Here is a 21618-nt window from a genome sequence, read left to right on the forward strand (position 1 = left end):
ACCCTTGAGTTTATAAGACTGAGAGGGGATCTGATTGAGACATATAAGATTATTAAAGGATTGGACACTCTGGAGGCAGGAAACATGTTTCCGCTGATGGGTGAGTGCCGAACCAGAGGACACAGCTTAAAAATACGGGGTAGACCATTTAGGACAGAGATGAGGAGAAACTTCTTCACCCAGAGAGTGGTGGCTGTGTGGAATGCTCTTCCCCAGAGGACAGTGGAGGCCCAGTCTCTGGATTCATTTAAGAAAGAGTTGGATAGAGCTCTCAAGGATAGTGGAATCAAGGGTTATGGAGATAAAGCAGGAACAGAATACTTATTAAGGATGATCAGCCATGATCACATTGAATGGTGGTGCAGGCTCAAAGGGCAAAATGGCCTACTCCTGCACCTATTGTCTATTGTCAAACAGAATTGTTTTGATATGCCCTTTCTCAGCATCAAGCTTACACAATATAGACTCCATGTTAGATAGTGCTGCTTTTAGTTGTACTGCTGGGAAGGCAACTAGTGAGCAGATGGCTAGTTCCCTATTCACAAGGTAGATAAGGTTGATCTAGTAGACCGTGGATTTGTAGCAATATATGTTAATGATATAGAAGATGGTATTAGCAATATATGTTAATGATATAGAAGATGGTATTAGCAATAACATTAGCAAATTTGCTGATGATACTAAGCTGGGTGGCAGGGTGACCAGTGAAAATGGACATTCAGTATATAGTAGTAGCAAACACTGGCAGATTTCTCAACCGCCAGATTGAGGAAAGGGATCTTGTAAATAGCTCCTGTTCTAATCAATCACCCTCTTTTCTGAGTCTGTGTTACTCTAGATTCTGAAACTGCACTCCAGTACTTATTCACAGACACAACTCCAGCTTTTTACTCATAGCTTGCTTCAACAAGCTGAAACTGCCACTGGGTTTTCCATGAGCTCCAATCTTGCTCAGTTGTATCAAGCAAATACAGCTTTTGGGCTTTTAAACTCCCCCTCTCAGCTGTATGAACAATTAGTGGCACACTGTTTTTCTGAGTTCCCACAGCTTCCATGACATTTCTTGAGCGCTGACCCGAAGCCGTCCACTAATTCCTAGAACTTCATTCTGAGTTATGACAACACAGAAATATCCAACTGCTCTTGACATTTACTTGAATCGGAGAACCTAATTAGTTCAGTTGACTTTCCAGTAGTACAGCTAAAAACAGTATTACCTAACATGGTGTCTGCATCTAACTGCCTCTAACCTTTGAACTCCTCTTCTGTGATTCTTGAACTACCCTGAGCCAATAAAACATACTGAACATTATCCTCAACAATCTCCCTGCCATAAATGCATCTGTCCAGCACAGTATCAATAAGACCACTGTACAATCCTAGTGGTGATGACACCTCTTCTTCATGTTGAGGATACCTTCCATAGTATTGTGTGGCACTGTCACTGTCCTAAATAGGATAGACCTTGAACACATCTAGCAACCTGAGATGGGCATCCAAGAGATGATTTGAGCTATCAGCAGCAACAGAATTATACTCAACCCATCCGTAACCTTATTGCCCACTTTATCAACGTCTGTATAATTACAAGCCAGAGGATCAATGAAGAATGAGGGAAGGAATGCTAGGAGCAACACTAGGCAGATGTACAAAATGAGATGTCAACCTACAAAGCTACAAAAGGCAAACAAGGGCAGCAAATTCATGGGAACATCACAACTTACAAGGTCCCCTCCAAGCAACTCACCATGCTGATTTAGAAATATATTATCGTTCCTCCAGTATCACTGGGTCAAAATCACAGAACTCACTCCTTAATTTACCTAAAACTAATGGATAGCTGTCAAGAACACCACTCACCACAATCTTCTCATGGGCAGTTAAGGATGTGCAATAAATGCTACTCAGCCAGCCACACTCACATCCAATGAATTCAAAAAAATGCATGTTTTGTTTGTAAGGGAATTTTTATTCTACTGATGAGAACAGCTGGACTCTACAACCACCTGATGAAGGAGCAGCACTCCAAAAGCTAGTGCTTCGAAATAAAGCTGTTGGACAATAACCTGGTGTTGTGTAATTTTTAACTTTGTCCATCCAGTTCAGCACTAGCTCCGCCACATCATATATCCCCAGATACTATGCATTTACTACCTCTGTTTCACTGAGCATGAATCTCATTCATAAGTTGTCTTTGGACTATAATCTTGAGTTGTGTGATTTTTAACTCTAGGGATAAAGTTACCAAAAGAAAATTCATGTTTTTTTTTAATATTCTCATTCACAATAATTTATAAACTATATAATGAGTATAATTACTATATTTGTCTGCAGCTCCATTGTATATTAATCAAGTTGACCCAGATGAGCTGGACTGCAATGGAACAGAACTTTTTTAAAAGCCCCTTTTTTGTTTGTTTTAACCCTATAGATTTGATATTACAAATGTGAACAATGCCCCCAAACCTCGATTCTTGCAACAGCTGGAAACACACCTGAGGAAAGAACTCCAAGTCTTGGACCTAAGTGGGCCCAACGCTCAGGAAGTAACTCTACAAGTGTGTTTAAAACATATTCTAATATGTCGTTACTATTGAGTTTTGAGAAGATTTGTAGCTCAGGTTAAGGTTCTGGATGTAAGTTTGCTCACTAAGCTAAAAAGTTCTTTTTTTAGACGTTTCGTCACCATACTAAGTAACATCATCAGTGAGCCGCAGGTGAAGCACTGATGTTACATCCCGTTTTCTATTTATGTGTTTAGATTTCCTTGGGTTGGTACTGCCATTTTCCTGTGGCAATGTTATTTCTTGTTCTTTTTCTCAGAGGCTGGTAGATGGGATCCAAGTCAATGTGTTTGTTGAAAGAGTTCCAGTTGGAATGCGATGCTTCTTGGTATTCTTGTGTGTATCTTTGTTTGGCTTATCCTAGGATGAATGTGTTGGCCCAGTCGAAGTGGGTATAGAAAACAAGCAAAACAAACATAATTTACAAAATCCTTGCAAGAACTATAACAAACACTACATTGGACAAACAGGCAGAAAACTAGCCACCAGGATACATGAATATCAACTAGCCACAAAAAGACATGGCCCACTATCACTAGTATCCTTATATATACATGAGGAAGGACACAACTTCGACTGGAATAACACATCCATCCTAGGACAAGCCAAACAGCGACATGCATGAGAATTCCTAGAAGCATGGCACTCCAACTGGAACTCTATCAACAAACCCCATCTATCACCCTCTGAGAAAAAGAACAGGAAATGGCATCACCACATTAAATCAAGTCACCAACCGAAGGAAACCTAAACCCATAAATAGAAAGTAGGACGTATACCAGCGCTTCACCTGATGCTCACTGATGATGTTACCTAGTATAGTGATGAAACATCTGAAAATGAACCTTCAAACAAACTTGCATCCATGTGGTCACTATATTTGTTACATTTAAGTGCATGCGTTTACCATTGATTTAAGAAGCAATTAATCTAGCACATTTGATCTGATTTCCTAAAGAACCAGGTTTCAGCATTTTTAAACACTATTACATTTCTTCATTCCTTTGCCTTAAATGGTCTATGTAACATGGAATTGAGGTGTAGTCTCCACCTATTAATTAAAAAGAAAGAATAAATTATCAAGTTATAGTCACCCAAATAAGCAAATGGAGAATTTTATAAATGCAATTTGAATTTTATTTATCAAAATTGAATTCAATTTTTTACTGAGTTAACACAGCTCAAGAGTGGTGATAATGAAAATAGTACACCAAGTGAAGCAATTGTATACCTTGTTACTTTCCAGAATGGAAGGAAGCTTATAAGGAGTCTCTATTCTTGTTTGCTTCCTAGTGCTCTTTGTTCCAAGTAATCTATTAAAGTCATTCCCCAGTGGACCACTGAGCTGAAGATATCCTTGCAAATCTTTCCTGAACCATTTCAAGTTTAACAACATATTTCCTCTAGCAGGGACACCAGAATTGAACAGTATTCTAAAAATGGCCTCATCAATGTCCCGAACAGCTGAAACATAACATCCCAACTCCTCTATTTAGTGCACTGACCAATAAAGACAAGCTTACCAAATGCCACCTTCACCATCCTGTCTACCTATGATTCTACTGTCAAGGAATTATGCACCTGTACTCCTAAGGTTTTTTGTTTGGCAACACTCCTCAGGGCCCTACCATTAACTGTATAAGTCCTGCCTTGGTTTGCCTTACCAAAATGTATCACCTCACATTTGTCTAAATTAAACTCCATCTGCCACTCCTCAGCCCATTGGACTTGAACCCAGGCCTCATGATTTGGAGGTAGGGACACTATCACTTTGCCACAAGAACCCTAGAAATATCTTAAATATCTTTGTCATTTTATTATTTTCATTCATAACAGCATCACTGGTAGTTTTAAGTGGTCCACATTACTCCTAATATACTTGTAAATTTTCTATTGTCAAATTATCTGATCTCAGTAAGTGTGTCAGTAGAGGAATCTATAATTGACCTCAATTCATCATAGCTTTGTTGGCTGGACAACTGGTTCCAACGTAGAGTGATACCAACAGTGTGGGTTCAATTCCTGCTGTGGCAGCGGTTACCAGGTAGGTAACCTCTGCCCTTGCCTGAGATACAGTGGCTCTCTGGATAAGCCAGCACCAGTCATCTCTCTCAATAAATGAGCAGTCTCTTGAGACTATGATGACTTGACCTTTACAGAGAAAAATCAGTAATTGTTCCTATTTCTAATTATATCTAATTAACCATACTGGAGTGGTGAAGGTGGCATTTGGTAAGCTTGTCTTTATTGGTCAGTGCACTAAATAGAGGAGTTGGGATGTTATGAGAGAAAAATCAGTAATTGTTCCTATTTCTAATTATATCTAATTAACCATACTGGAGTGTGAATATTTGGTCAGGATGTAATTGAGCTTGGCTATGACACCCTACAAATACCTAACCCCCGACTGGCACTGCTTTTAGACCTTGTATAGCATATAAAGCAAAGGACTACTTGGACTGATTTCAAAGTTCATTCAAAATTTTAAATCTATAGAACTCTACCTCAGCTGGAGTAGGAAAAATATAGGGAACAAAATTACAGATTACAAAAATGTAGCCATTCAGGTTAGCAAGTAGACCACTATTGGCCATTGGTAGATATATAACGGATTTATTGATGGTATGAAGCTAGTTTCTACAAAGTGCTCTCATTTTATTTTATTTAGATGTTCCGTGAAATGTGAAATTGTTTTGTTTTCTCCAGGCGTGATATTAGCTTAACATTGCTGAGTTCCACTTCCTGATGAATTGGACAGAATTCCACCTATGTAAATTTGTGTGCTGTTAACAATATTGAGTTTACCTTTGCAAACTCTGCATCTGCTTTTTAATTACAGACTAATTGCTTTACACTACCAATCCCTCTGTGATTAGTTTTTTACTTTTGATAGATTGCTACCTGGAATAGTCTTCTCAGGAATAATTAATTAATATATCTACTACTATTGCTGTATCTTGCAAAAAAACATTTTTAAAAAACAATGCATAAAGCATGGTTCCAAAGATCAGTAATTGCACGAAAAGCTGATAATTAGATGCTAATGTGAAACTGAGAACCAACATGTAGCTCATAAGTGGCTGTGTTAGACATAATGCAGCAGGTGATTAGTGTGAAAAAAATGCTGCAGAGCAAGACGTTTCTAGGTCTGTGATATAACAGTCTTAACAATTTTGGAACTCTTTTTGTATTTGGTACCAAAATGAATACCTTTGCAGGGCACTGGCTTTCTTCACATTGATATTAATTTTTTAAACAAGGACTGAAGAAAGTACCCAGAATATTTGGAGTAAATACAGCATGGCTGAAATTGGTATGTAAGTTTAAGATTATTTCTGTCCAGCCTATTCTGATTGTTATTATTGATTGTATTATTACACCTGAGGTGTTTGCTCAGATCTTTGCTTATCTTTGCTGAAATATTAATTATTCTGCTCTTCACAAAGGCTTATCGTGAGGTTTTTGAATATTTCATCGAGGATTTAAAAACCTACAAACCATTGCTTTCAGCCATAAAGAATGAATATGAAATTACCATAGGTATGTAATTTTCTGTCACTCACAGTGGAATCTGAAGTGTGCTTTTAGATGCTGAGTAAATTTAAAAAAAAATAAACATTTAATCATTAGTGAACTCCTTTTGGTGCTTATCTAGAGATCAATTTATAAGTAGCTGTTGACTGATGAGTTGCTCATCTTAGTTTGAAAATTTTATTCAATGATTAATGCTTTTAAGTAAGTAAAGATCACTTGTAATTTTCTTAAAGTTCTGCCAACAACACTATCCTTGTGCCTAGTTTTGTTTTTATTCATTGAGTAATTGAACTTTCATTATCAGAAAGAAGTAATTTAACTTCAATCAACAGAAATGTCTTGTGTCTGTGCTGAGTAATCTGGATGCAGCCAGGGCAGCAAAGGATCTCTACAATTAGTCCTTGTCTTCCATAATTCATAAGGGAAGATCTGCTAGGGTTCCTACTCATGTAATTATGCATTGAAACTCCTCCTCATATCTTAGTTTATGGTATAGACAGGATCACACTTGGCTACGTTGTCACATTGTATTACGTCTGCCGACATGTGAACTAACTATGAATAATTACGGCAGCCAGACCTCCTTCAATGTGCCAGATATATATGTTTTCCATTACAGAATTAAGTTTTCAAAAATAAATCAAACAGGAAAATAAATGTTTGGTGAAAAGTTGAGAAGACAATTAGGTAATGTAAATACAATAATTAATTCTCAGGAAAAATAAGTCATTTAACCTGCTGTGTTTTTAACAAAATGCCCATGCTTGTGGAATTTTAATGCAACTTCAGATAATGGGATAGTGTTAACACCTTAGGACTTTTTTAATATTAAGATAAAGACTCCTCCAACCAATTTAAATTCCCCATTTTTTGCAAATTGCTGAGGTTGTTTTGCATTTGTTACAGATTTTAAGTTTGGAGGAGGAAAAGCTAATAATTGCATCGCCATCTTTTCCTCCAATTCAGGTTATTTGGTAATAAAGCAGTAATGTTTTTTCAACTAGAATATGTCATTCCATAAAGTCACATAGTGGCTCATGACCATATTTTGTTTTTTTTTCTAAAGTTTCTTCACATATAATTGGCAAAATATTTACACTTCCCTCTGGTTCCTGTCTTAAATCAAGCAACATTTTTTTCTACATCAGCTCATCTGCGAAACCGAATCCGTGAGTTGGAGCCTTTGAAAAGCTTGCTGGTTGCCACATCAGAGACCTGCGAACAGAGGATTATTGCTCTACAAGAAGAGGAAAGATTTGAAGTTCAATCACTAAAGAGTGAAAAAATAGAGTTACTGGACAAAATTGATTATTTACTGAGGGTGCAAGATTCCCTAGTGACTCAGGTCAGTTAACTCATGTAAGACTGACCAAATATTAAATACTATAGTGGATAAGATATGACTAAAAATGCCAAAATAAATTAGAGTTAAGTCTAACTGGCCCTGAATATCCTTCCAGGGCTGGATTATGATGTTGCTATCAGCCTTAACTTATTTTGCTATTTGATTTGATTTTTTATCTACAGTAAATAGAACTATCTCATTTTAAAATAAAATGTCACAAGTCATGTTTGGGCAATCCGACTGATGCCCCAGAACTGATATGTGTAACAAACAGATTTTGTTTCCATTATTGGAAGAAAAAAATATTTTGTTTTTCACAAACACACAAATCTAGAGAAACCCAGCAGGTCTGGCAGGATATGCAAACTGAGACAGAGAAGCAGAGACAGAGTTAATGTTTCGAGTCACATATGACTCCTCTTCATAACTGCCAAGATATTAGAAAATGGATTATTAATACTGTTGACAAAGGAGAGGACCCATTCTTTCCATTTCACACCTTAATTTATAACCATTTAACGTCTTTTATCCCTCTTCCAACTCCATTTAACAACCCCTTTGTCTTTTGCACTGGACCTCTAAACCATCTCTTCCTTTGTCCTCTCCTCTGCTTCTGTCAAAAGTATTTTTTTTTAATTTCTAACATCTTTCAGTTCCAAACAGAGTGGACTCAATGTCAACTCTGTTTCTCTCTGTGTCAGACCTGCTGAACTTTTCCAGCATTCTGTGTTTGATTCAAATTTCCAACATGCACAATATTTTACTTGTCTTTATCATAGTTGTTTTCCCTCTATTCCTGTCCTCTTACATTGGCTGCTGACTGGGGATGGTTTCATAGCTGAGCTGCAATTGTCACCAAATTGATCATTATTCATGGGTGAACCTTAATACTGAAGCTTTGGCAAAAAAAGTTAGTAAACAATTCCAACTCCTTATTTCTAGATGGTTAACACACTTTTGGTGAAACCAGTATCCTGTAAATGATATTTGGTGGTGAATCAGAGAGGCATGATGCATAATTTGAACTCTGCCTATATTTTATTCACATTATCCAAAGTAGTAAAGGAGAAAGACTTGGGATTAAATAGCAACCATAGTATCTGAAGTTCTAAAGTGTTCTGAGGAAGAGTCAGTTTGGACTTGAAATGTTAACTCTCCTTCACTGATGCTGCCATAAATGCTGAGTTTTTCCAGGACTTAGTTTTTATTTCAGATCTTCAGTATCTGTAGTATCTTGCTTTTATTGTCTAAAGTTCTTTTCAGCCAGCTAAGTACCTTTTGAAATGTAACCACGTAATGCCACATAATAATGACAGCCAACTTGCCTATAGCAAAACCCATTGACACAAATGAGATATGTCACCAAATACTCTCCTTTCTAATGCGACCTTTGCTGAAGAATAAAATTTTGTCAGAACATCAGGAGAGCATACACTCCCTTGGATGTTGCTGCAGAACATTTTATGTCCACTTATTGGCTGGCTTAACTCCTCATCTGAAAACTATGTTTCCTGTCAAGGATGCCCAAAACATTGATATTTTTCCATTCCTTTGTAGTGTCATTTGAATGCACAGATGCATAATTCTATTCAGAGTTAAACCAATTGAAGCCAAACCTTTGCCAGGAATACTATGATTTCACTCGTTCAATAATTTTCAGTCTTCTCTGCTTCTGACTCATTTCTTTCAGGCCAACCTCAAATAGCTTTGCAAATTTTACTACGATAAAGGCACTATATAAATGTGACTAAAAACTAAAAGAACTGTGGATGCTATAAATGAGAAACAAAAACAGAAATTGTTGGAAAGGCTCAGCAGGTCTGGCAGCATCTGTGAAGAGAAATTTAAGTTAACCAGTGACCCACAGGACTCTGAGCAATGGTCACCGGACCCAAAATGTTAATTCCGATTTCTCTTCAAAGATGCTGCCAGACCTGCTGAGCCTTTCCAGCAACTTATGTTTTTATAAAGGTGATTTATTGCTAATGGGGATAGAAAAGTCCTTTTTTGACATGGATTTTGACTTGAAAAGGGAATTGCTGAGAATGAGTTTATAATTTTGATTGAAACTGCACTAATTCAGTTTCTTTACACAGTAATTCTCAATATAAATTCCACAATCATAACTGAAATTTGAGTTGTGGAATATTTTTGGAATAAAGTAATATAACCACACCATGCATCTGATAAAGCTGTGGTTTAGAAGCAGAATGCAGACACCAAATCGAGTGCTCCAACTTCCATCACCAACATTGCTCACCTAATTTGAAGCCAAATATCTCTCAGTATAAAAATTAGTTTATTTGATAATACGGAACTTGACTATTGCTGAAAAAATACATTCCATCAAAGCTTTTCACTTTTCAGTCAACAGGACAGGTCAGAAGAAGGGAATCCTGTAAATGGAAAGGGAACCTTGATTGTGCAAAGAATTATGCTGACAGCCAATTTAGAATTGACAGTCATGCTTGCAATGTGATGCACTTGCACATACTGGAAGCTACACATTTCAAATTACAGGACCCTGTTCTTTCCAAAAAAAGGATAAAGTACATGCACGATGCCTGATTCAACTCAACAAAATGGATGACATCCATTTCTTCTTGTAGTAATGCCTGGTTTAAATTTTAAACAAAACTTGTTAGTAATTTGTCAGAAATCGCCTAGCTGGTGCATTCTCCAACAGATGTAACAACACCTATACCAAAAGAATCCACTTACCAATACTCTCCTGTCATACAGTATAAATATTATTTATCCTTGCTATTTCTTGTAACATGTCCTGATGAGAACAAAGCAAAAAGCCTTGACAAAATGTCTCTTTTTTTTTCAGCAATTCTCAAAATATCTTTTCTTAAAAAGTGTGCTGAAATAGTACTAATTTTGCTTTTTCAGGTCAGAAAACTTCAGGAAGAATTGGCAGCTGAATATGAACGGTATCGAGAGCAACGTGATGCACGTAAACTTCTGATTTCAGATATGAATAATCTCCGTTATCAGCAAGAAAAGTCAAAAGATTCTCATACAGAAGAAGGTAAAAGAGGATATTCAGGATGGTAAACGTTAGTTGTCTAATGATTAACTAGTGACTATCCTTTCCCATTATGAAATAAGGTCACTTTGTGGTCAAGTTAGTTTCATAGTAATATGTTGGAATGAAGCCAACTCTTTGCAAAAGTTTTGTAGTCTGATACTTCAGGCAATGGTGATTTTTTTGGCTTAGTCAACTGCTCATATTCAGAACCGAGAAGAGTAGATCTAGCACGAGGATATCTTTTTAGTCAGTTCTATATACCCTGTAGGATAAATCCTCACTGGGTATTTTGGTTCCAGCTGGATAAGGAACAAAATGAAGTTAAGATTGTTGGTCTGCTTGTCGAGCTGATTGATTTATATGTAGACGTTTTGTCACCCTGCTAGGTAAGATCATCAGCACGCCTTCCGATGAAGCATTGTTGTGCTACTCCGCTCATTATTTATCTGACTCAGTCTGTAATAGTGGGTGTCTCATTTCCAGTCCTGCTCTGCAGCATCTTGCCTATAGTATCCATTTCTACATGTCTGTTGATAGTGTTCCAGGTTGAGAACCAGGAGTCTAGAAATTCTCATGTGTGTCTTTGACCTTGACAGCCACACTGTGCCAATTGCTGTCAAGGATAAAAGACCCCATACCTGTAACATACAGAACCAACATAATATGCAAAATTCCATTCAGTGACTGCCACAAACACAACATCAGACAGACTGGAAGGAGAGTAGATACCAGAATACACAAACACCAACTGGCAGAAAAACGACACGACCAATTCTCACTCATCTCCATACACTCATCTCCAGACAAGGAGGGCCATCAAATCAACTGAGATAACATAATCATCTTGGGACAAGTCATGCAAAGACACGCATGGGAATTTCTAGACTCCTAGTTTTCAACCTTGAAAGCTATCAACAGACGTGTAGAAATGGATCCCATTCACAAGCCACTGTGGAGCAGGACTAGAAGTGAGACAACCCACCATAACAGACCGGATCAAATAAATAATGAGCAGAATAGCACAACAACTCTTCATCGGAAGGCTGCTGATGTTACCTAGCAGGGTGACTAAATGTCTGTGTGTAAACCAACCAGCTCAATGAGATGACCAATAATCTCATCCACAACCCAAGTTACAAATTTTCTCAAAAACCTGAAATAAAATTAATTTTGATGTGACGGTTTAAACTAGTTAAATCCATCACTATCCATTAGGATCACTCAATCTTGGATTTGCAAATTGGAATTGGACAGCAAACATAGGAACAGAATATGAGACATGATGTGTACTTCATGAAGAGGAAAACTGGCCCCGTTGATTGTGTGTAACTTAAATAGGATTCTTGAATTATATGATGGGTGTCGAAGAAAAATATTATCTTTTGGGAAGAATGGTCACCAAAATACTTTAAGCTTCCAGTTAATTGATTAACTCCTTATTACAACATGGTTCTTGTTACATAGTCACTTTATTGACCTGCAAACGTTTTTTTAAAAAACTGTAATTTTATGTAGATGTTTTATCCAGAGTACAATTTAGGAAAAATTAGCACATTGTAGTTCCAAACTTCAATCCATGTTAAAGTGTATTCATTAGAATAGAACTGATTTCACCAAACCAAAATGGAAATTGTTACTGACTGACTACTAATTAATGACAGTAATTAGTAGTGAAATAACTGCTTATCTCCCTTTTTACTGTAAAATTAATCTATTTAATATAACTAATTAATGTTGCAGTTTAAATAGTGGACAAAAATATTGTCCGACCTTGTTGGTCTGTCTTCAAATACCAATTAAATAGTTTCAGGTTACTATCTGATTAATTTTGTTCAAATAAGTACTTCTGAAATCTTGAGTAGGTATGTGATTCGATAGGTATTAATTATAGTAACTTTGTGCCTGCACTAGTAAGACCATTTGCCTTTTAAGTAGGTTAATTTTGTTTTCTTTTTGAAAGCTGAAGCAGTTGAGGACACAGTAAAGCTGAAGCTGGCTCTAAAGGTGGCTCGTGAAGACCTCAAGGCACTGCAAGTGGAGCTAAATGCAATGAAGGCAGAGTATGGGGATGTGATTCCCAGAAGGGATTTTGAGGCTTTGGATAAGAACTATAATGAGCTGAGTGAAAAGGTACGTTTACCACATTTAAAGTGTGCTTTGCAAGCATTCTGTATGGTGCTGTGCTTTCTTGGATTTGAATATGTTATAAATCTTTATGCCATATGAATATCATGTTTTCATACTACATCCTGATTGTTAATTTCAAACTTTTTTTTCAACTAGGGCAAAACTGGACCAAGTTATAGGGAATTGCAAAGTAGTTCATACAATCAAATTAGGGCATATTAGATTGAGTCAGAAATCATTGCACTAAGTTAATTATAGACTCATTGAGATGTACAGCACAGACACAGACCCTTTGGTCCAACTCATCCATGCTGACCAGGTATCCTAAATAAGTCTAGTCCCATTTGCCAGCATTTGGCTCATACCTCTCCAAACCCTTCCTATTCATATATCCATTCCAATGCCTTTTAAATGTTGTAATTGTACCAGCCTCCACCACTTCCTCTAGCAGCTGATTTCGTGAAAAAGTTGCCCCACAGGACCCTTTTAAATCTTTCTCCTCTCACCTAAAACCTACACCCTCTAGTTTTGGACTCCCCCACTCCCGGGAAAAGACCTTGTTTATTTACCCTGTCTATGCCCCTCATGATCTTATAGACCTCTATAGGGTCACCCCTCAGTCTCCAATGCCCCAGCCTTAATTAAATTTATCCTTCCCTGCTGGTAGATTTGATCGTGGGGGCCACATAAAATCCTGCATTTCAAATTCCCATTGTCCTCCCACCAGCCCCCTAAAAACATGTATGAAATTTTACATGGGACATGCAACCACTTAAGGGCCTCCTCCTGCTACTTTTTTTTTAAAACCTACATTAGGGTAAGGTCCATGTCATTTGAGAAGCCAGGCAGCTCTAGCTGCATGGGCTAGTGTTTAGATAAGGGTACAGACCTTCTTTGTATACCATTGTGTCCATCGGAGATTCCCCTTCAAACTATGACATCAAGGCCAGCTAGTCAGAGACCAGCAAACCATCAAGCCACAGCATCCCCACCTGACCCCTCCAAAATGTTAACTCTGCTTTCACTGTACAGAAAATAAACATGACTTCTCTATGGCTAAACATTTTCAAACAAAATTACATTTTTAAACATATTAAAACATAAATGTATAGCAGTTAAGCTATCATCTGAAAGAAAAAGACATTTATGTGACACTTCTGAGTCTTGAAGATTATGTGCAGTGCAGCAGGGAATACGGCTCACGGAATGTTCAACCTTATTTCAAGGGGGTTGGAGTGTAAGAGTAGGAAGTCCTACTGTTACTGTATAAGGTGCTGGTGAGATCACATCTGGAGTAATGTGAACAGTTCTTTTTTTTTATTTAAAGGAAGATATTGTTGGAGACAGTTTGGAGAAGATTCACTAAAGGATCACTGGTATGGAGGGATTGTCTTGTGTGTAAAGGTTAAACAGTTTGGGACTCTGCTCATTGAAGTCTAGAAGAATGGGAGATCATCGCATTGAAACATATAGCATTCTTAAGGAGCTTGACAGTGTTGATGTCTGTTTGACTCCAGCAACCACCAGCTGCTGTCTGAATCCAGCAATTGCCAGCTGCAGCTGCTGGTTCGTGCAGAGAGAAGTGTCAATTCTTATAACTTCACAAGTTACTTTATTAATGTAATAAACCATGCACTTGTCTTTTATATATTCTCTTACAAACTAGAGCTTATATGTTTTCCCACAAACTGAATTAAAAACCTATTTATACACCCATTCGAGTACCCTGGCACTCTCAGAGTAGTCACAGAACACAAAAGATAATACCCAGTCTGAATAACTGTTTTGCTGCTGCTGAGGAGGGCTAATGCTGCTCGCTCTCTGGCGCTGTCTCTCCACGTCCCTGATGTAGGGTTTTACTTCTGCAATGGTGAGTCTCTATGGTTGTTGCTGTCAGTATGCAGTAGAGGGTCTTCTTTTATCCTCTTTCCTTATCTTTCTTGAGATTTGGTGTCTTTTTCCCACTAGCTAAGGCTCATCTGTTAATCGCATGTTTTTACCTTATTGGCTCCAGTCCAAGGAGCTGGGTAGCATTACCTCATTGCCCCTTGTCCAAATAAGCCTTCTGCATTACCTTATCTTTTGTACTTTTATCTGAAGAATATGGTTGGTACCAACAGTATACCTGGACTCCGTTCATTCTCAGTTCACAAACTGTTTTCTCCTGTGTGTCAGCAGTTTTTTTTATATACCGTACTGAGCACTCCTAGCCTCTGTCAGCGACTGGTACCCCTGTGTCTCTGCAGCTTCCTGGCTAACGTCACATTTTCAGGAGCATGTCTTCGACTGATCTCCCTGTCTCTCTCTCTCTCTCTCTCTCTCTCTCTCTGCAGCAGCTTGGCTAACAACAGGGTGAGTGCTGAGAGGAGAGCTGTTTCCCTTCAGTGGAGAGTCTAGGATCACATGGCATTGTCACAGAATTAAAGGGTGCCAATTTAAGACTCCGATGAAGAAAATTTCTTCTATGAGGGTTGGGTGTCTTTAGAACTCCTTGCCGTAAATACTTTTATTGGGGCTAAGTCCTTTTGTACATTTAAGGTTGTGATTGATTTTTGAGCAGTACAGAAAGTGAATGTGAGGAATGTCAGATGAACCATGATTCTGTTGAATGATGGAGTAGCCTTGTGGGACTGAACAGCCTACTCGTGCCTATTTCTTATGGTTTTTATGGAGATAAACCTTGCCAGCATCTCATGCAATTCTGTCTCACTTTTCACCATTGCTCACGTTTTAAGATTCTGTCTTGTGTAATTTTCCCTATTTCTTTCCTATATAGAGGCTTAATGATAATGTTTCACATATTCCATTCTTCAAATCCAGTGGAAAGAATAGTAAATAACAACCACACAGAACAACTGAACATTTTGACAGATACTTTATTGATAAAGGTTAGAAAATCATTTAGTGCAGAACCAAGTGAGAGAACTCTATTGTGTAGCATGAGAGAAATTCAATGACACTAGGCTGCTTAGCTCAAGTCGGAATTCTTTCTTTATAGAGTCATACAGATGTACAGCATCGAAACAGATCCTTCAGTCCAATTCATCCATGCTGACCAGATATCCTAACCTAATCTAGTCCCATTTGCCAGCACTTGGCCTATATCCCTCTGAACCCTTCCTATTCATATGCCCATCCAGATGTATTTGTACCAGCCTTCACCATTCTCTAAGTGAAAAGGTTGCCCCTAAGGTCCCTTTTGAATTTGTCCCCTCTCACTGGTAAACCTATCCCCTTTAGTTCTGGACTCCCCCACCCAAGAGAAAAGATCTTGTCTCATTACCCTATCCATGCCCCTCGTAATTTGCAAACAAAAAAAACGCCTGGTGTTAAGTGGCACTGTGAGGATTATAAAAACTAAACCAAAACAATTACCTAATCATATTCTTTGATGCATGGAATAAGTATTAGCAATTACATTTTTTTAAAGTCTGTATATAGTTTTAAGAGTCTCATTGGCAGCAAGATTTCAAATGTCTAAGGCATTTTGGGTCACCCAATGTGGATTGGGTGAATACTCATCTCCTTTTAATTCTGTAATTCCTCAAAAAGAAACAAAATTGTTGTTTCCGAATGTAGAAGTACAAAGAGTTGTGGAATGTTAGTATTGTCAGCTCTTTATTTATAAATGTGTTTACTCCTGTAGAATGAAAGCCTCCAGAAGCAATATTTTCAGATGAAACAGGAGTATACCACTCTGTTAGAAATTAACAAGCATATCACTCTTGAACGAGACAAGCTGAGTGCAGAAGTTGAAGTATTCAAAACTGAAATGGCAGGTAAACTCATCATTTTGAATTAGATTTCATTTTCAACTAGATTCAAACCTAGGTTCCAACGATGAAAGAATATTATTTTAATATGCACTTTTCTAAGAACCCATCACAAACCAATTTTTGAAAAGATTTGTAGCTCAGGTTGAGGTTCTGGATTTCAATCTGCTCGCTGAGCTGGAAGATTTGTTGTTAGATGTTTTGTCACCATACTGGTAACATCAGTGAGCCTCCGATGAAGCACTGGTGGTATGTCCCGCTTTCTATTTGTGTTTTTAGGTTTCTTTGGGTGGGTGATGTCATTTCCAGTTCTTTTTCTCAGAGGATGGTAGATGGGGTCCAAATTGAAATGTTTATTGATAGAGTTCCGGTTGGAGTGCCATGCTTCAAGGAATTTGATGATATTAATGATGATGATGTTAACTAGTAAGGTGACGAAACGTCTGACAACAAACTTTCCAGTTCGGTGAGCAGACTTGCATCCAGAACCATCAAGATACTTTAGCTCAGGTAAATTTATAAACAGGATTACAATGGAACGCAAATCATGCCCACTCAAGGTGGACAAAGTTGAAATCACTTTTAATTCCTGGCTCAACTTAGTTAAAATGTTATACAATATGGTCATAAGAATACAGGATACAGAATCTTCAGTCCATCATGTCCATGCTGACCATGTTCACAAACTAAACTAGTCCCATCTGCCTGTGTTTGGCCCACATCCCTCCAAACCTTTCCTATTCATATACATATCCAATGTCTTTAAAATGTTGTAACTGTGCCTGCATCTAATACCAGCAGTTCATTCCACACATAACCACCCTCTGTGGTTTTAAGAAAAGGATTTCTCCCTCATGTCTTTTTTATATCTTTCTCCTTTCAACTTAAAAATATGCTCCCTAGTTTTGATCTCTCCACGTCTTACTGAAAAGATCCTTGCTATTTACCTTATCTATATCCCTCATGATTTTTTTATAAACCTTTTATAAGGTTACCCCTCAATCTCCTACAATCCAATGAAAAAATGTCCCAGTCTATCCAGCCTCTCCTATAACTCAAACCCTCCACTCCCAGCAACATCCTGGTAAATCTTTTCTTAATCCTCTCCAGTTTAATAATAGCCTTCCTTTCACGGAATGACCAGAACTGCACGGAATACTCCAGAAGAGGCCTAACCAGTGTTCTGTGCAACCTCAACTTATGTCTCAACTCCTATATTCAAAGGAGTGATCAATAAAGGCAAGCATGCTAAATGCTGTGTTAACCACCCTGTACGTCTATGATGTAAATTTCAAAGAATTATGTCCCTGAACCACTATGTCTCTCTGCTGTAAAACACTAGCCAATGCTCTACCATTAATAAGTATGGCCTTTGTCTGTTTCACCAAAATGCAACACCTTGCATTTATCCTCAGCCCACTGACCCAATTGATCAATATCGCTTTTTGTATCTCTTAGATAATCTTCACTATCCGCCATACCACCAATTTTGGTGTCATCCGTAGACTTACTAACAATGCCTCCTTTATTCCCATCCAAATCATTTAAGTTAATGACAAACAAATGTGGATCCAGTACTGATCCCTGTGGAACACTGCTGGTCACAGGCCTCCAGTCCAAAAAATGACTCTCCATGACCACCTATCTCCTACTGTTAAGCCAATTTTGTAACCAATTGGCAAACTCATCCTGAATCCCATGTAGTCTAACTTTATTAATTAGTGTATTGCGGAACCTTATCAGAGGCTTTATGAACGTCCAAGTAAACAAAATCTCCTGCTCTGCGCTCATCAATCTTTTTGATTACTTCCTCAAAAAAATTCTAGTTTGTGTGAACTGTTTTCAAAATATCAATATTTATTTCCTTAAGTTCTCTAATCTCCATTTCTTTCTACGTAGTAAAAGCTGACGAAATATTAATTTAATATCTCTCCTAGCTCCTGAGATTTGACATAAAGGTGACTTCATTGATCTTTAAGGGGCCCTACTCTCTCTCTAGTTGCTGTTTTGCTTTTTATGTACTAATAAGATCTCTTTGGATTATCTTTAACTTTATCTGCCAAGGTTATCTCATATTCCCTCTTTGCCTTCCTGACTTCCCTCTTAAGAATGCCCCTACACTCTTAATACTGTTAAAGAGATTCATTTGATCCCAGTTGTTGATAGATAAGAAACATTTTTTATTTGTGACTACAACCTCATATCTTTACTACTCATCCATTGTTCCCTAATCTTTCCACCCTTTCCTTTCACTCTACCAAGAACATATTCATAGTTCCATCCCTAAATTGTAGATTCTCTCAAAAATTTCATGTAGACTGATAAAATTATGTCCATGTAATAAAATTATCTGTAGAGTGATCTACTTGCAGCCTCAATACCTATACTGTATAGCCTTGATTCACTGTAATTACTGTTACAAGTTTATATAGGTAGTTCTCTTCACAAATTTGAAGATCTAAATTTAAACTGTACTAATTGACAGGATTGATAGGACAAAAACATGAACTTTTACAAAATAGGAAACAAATAGCCTTTTTCATGGTTAAATCTCCACCATCAAACATTTTCTGGTTCAGAGTTTACCTAGTCGGACTAACATGATTCAGCTTAAAGGACAAGCATTCACAAAAAGGGATTTGTACTAAAGCAAGTCTTACAGCGGTTAGATTGCAGAATATCCTTTAGGGAGCACCTTGGAGGAGCTGAAGTCTAGATTTAAAATCTCAATTGCATTATTGAAGAATCAATGCAGTGGGAATCACAGTGCATGCACACACATGGACTGTGTATTTGTATTGAAGGCAAGAAGTTATTCTACATGCAAAACTTTTGATTGAAAGTTTTGGAAATGTATTCAATTCAGCATAAATAGAGCAATGCTGATATAATGCACAAAGAATAGTGCTAAATTATGGGAGGGAAAGAATTCTGTATTTATCCATGCAACTGTGGCTGTAGACGTTTTGCTTAAAAATTTCTTAGAGATAAGTCATAAGTTACAAATCGACCTGCACCTCACTTCAACCACAGGCACTTCTCTGACTGTCTCTCTTCAGGTCATACTTGCCCATAACTTCCAGGCCAAGACTAGTTTAATGGGACCATTAGCAAGAATAGTCAAACATTGCCCAAAAAAATGCAGTCACGAATCAATCCTTTGCTTCTCTTAGAATATTGGAGTTAAAAATCACACAACATCAGTTTATAGTCCAACAGGTTATTGGAGAATATTGGAGAGTATTATAGAATATTATAGAATATTGGAGAGATCATAGCAGGGCAGTGCAATTTTAAAGTTTAGTGAAAGACATAAATTAGACTCATGCAACCACTTGTGTTCTCCTTCATGCTGACACCATCTATATCAGATGTTTACTCGTCTTAAGGATATGCTAAGAAACTGGAATCATTTACTTTATCTATGTACTTTTGATTGGACTCTCAAATGTTATGGACATATACACCCATCTCACCTTACTGGAAGTACCACAACGTTTCCACTTTCTCTTCTGCTATCTATGGGAGGTGGTGGCTGGACTATATTATGACTAGAGTATTAATCTAGCAAACCAGGTAATGGTCTGGGGAGCTCAGTTTAAATCCTGCCATGGCAGATGTTGGAATTCTTAAATTCAGTAAAAATTTTGAATTAAAATTCTAATGATGACTTTGAAACTATTGTCAATTGACCCATCTGATTTACTAATCTCCTTTGAGAGGAAGAGATCTTTGTCTTTAAATGGTCTGGCCTACATGAGACCACAGACCCACAGCAATGTGGTTAATTCTTAACTGTCCATTGGGCAGTAAGGGATGAAATTAAATGTTGGCTTAGCCAGTGATGCTCTCATCCTGTGAGTGAATACGTTGCCCCATATTTTACTGAAGAATGATACTTATTTTTGCGCAAATCAGCCTGCAACTTATGCCGCAGAACAGATATTGGGCTGAATTTTTCAATTCAGGTTTGAGAACCATTGCTCGACAGAAAACAAGGGAGGACCCAGCTCCAGCAGATTTTCAGATGCTGGCATGGCATTTTACAAGCAGTGGCCACCAACAAATGGCTGCCACAAGGGTTACCAGAATAACCAAACCAGTTTTGCAGTGCAACTAATGATGGTGTGCTACTGGCTTCTTGACACCCAACTCTCCGATCCCTCATGCACACACAATTGATAAATTATATAAGTAGATTCAATTTATTTGATGTCTATAAATTATGTAAATTAAAATGAATTATACATGTGATTAAGAATTATACAGATAAAACAAGCTTACTCTACAAAGTCAGCAATTACTATTATTCACTGAAATTGTTGGAACTAGCAGACTACTGGTCACATATTGCTTTGCTTCCTGGTTCCTCGATAACATGAACATTATTTGCATCTTCCCTTAAAGTGGTATCACAACAGCCACAGTTGAGGCTGGTGTGCCAATGTGAGGGTGACTCAATAAGATTAGCTGAATTTTGGAGAAAAAGCCATTCCATGCAGATAGGCCCTATTGATTGGGATTGTGTGTATTAGTACAGCTGAGGAGCATTGGAAGCATCTTGTTGCTGGTACAGCTGTTACCACTGGGGTGTCTCTTGTGAGACTTCCACATCAAGAAGGCACCCCTCCTACAGGAGACTACTGTGGGAGGCTCCCAGGGTTTATCCAACTTTCTTTTTCTATGCAGCAATAAAACTTCTGAAAGTGGGCAAAATGTCTCTTTGCTTATAAACTGAGCCCCAAATGCCCTATTGCTCCTTTATTCCATTATTAACTAATTTCCAGTCACTTGTGGGTAAAATATTTTTAAAAACTAAACAAAGATAAGCAGGCCTAACTAGCGGAGCACACCATAAGGCCATCATCTAGGCTGCAACTTTACAGTAAACCATTAGTACTACTCTAGTGTTGGTAGTACTGATGAGTCATTAAATCAAGGACCCTGAAACTTACAAAATAAATAATTCTGAAATAAATTAATTTAGTTCTCACATTTTGAAATGATACATCAGTTGGATTTTCAGTTGAAGCTCTCCCTTATAAATTCTAGTTGAAATCAATATTTTCAACCAGATTGTCCAATGTAGGTTTACACAAATAATTTTTAATTGCAATCAGTTTATTGTGAGATTTGTGATTAGGTATGTCCCTACAGGAAGGAAGAGCATGATTTTCCCATTGCTTCTCCTAATGATGCCACAAGAATGGCAGTGGCAAAGGACTGGGGAAAAATTGCAAA

The 21618-nt window shown here is 37.6% G+C and overlaps 1 protein-coding gene across 6 annotated transcripts in view; it reads left to right on the forward strand.

The window, feature by feature from the left end:
• tsnaxip1 (translin-associated factor X interacting protein 1) overlaps positions 1–21618 on the forward strand; it is a 59630-nt gene that overhangs the window by 10803 nt on the left and 27209 nt on the right. For 5 of the 6 annotated variants that reach the window (XM_043707079.1, XM_043707080.1, XM_043707075.1 and 2 more), the window contains exons 4-9: positions 2432–2558; positions 6011–6104; positions 7247–7443; positions 10339–10477; positions 12438–12607; positions 16251–16383. In XM_043707079.1, the coding sequence (XP_043563014.1) occupies positions 2432–2558; positions 6011–6104; positions 7247–7443; positions 10339–10477; positions 12438–12607; positions 16251–16383 (860 nt within the window). The remainder of the gene's footprint in view (positions 1–2431; positions 2559–6010; positions 6105–7246; positions 7444–10338; positions 10478–12437; positions 12608–16250; positions 16384–21618) is intronic. The other variant, XM_043707078.1, reaches the window with a different exon arrangement.

This window comes from Chiloscyllium plagiosum, chromosome 17, assembly GCF_004010195.1.
Source record: "Chiloscyllium plagiosum isolate BGI_BamShark_2017 chromosome 17, ASM401019v2, whole genome shotgun sequence".
NCBI classification, from domain to species: Eukaryota; Metazoa; Chordata; class Chondrichthyes; order Orectolobiformes; family Hemiscylliidae; genus Chiloscyllium; species Chiloscyllium plagiosum.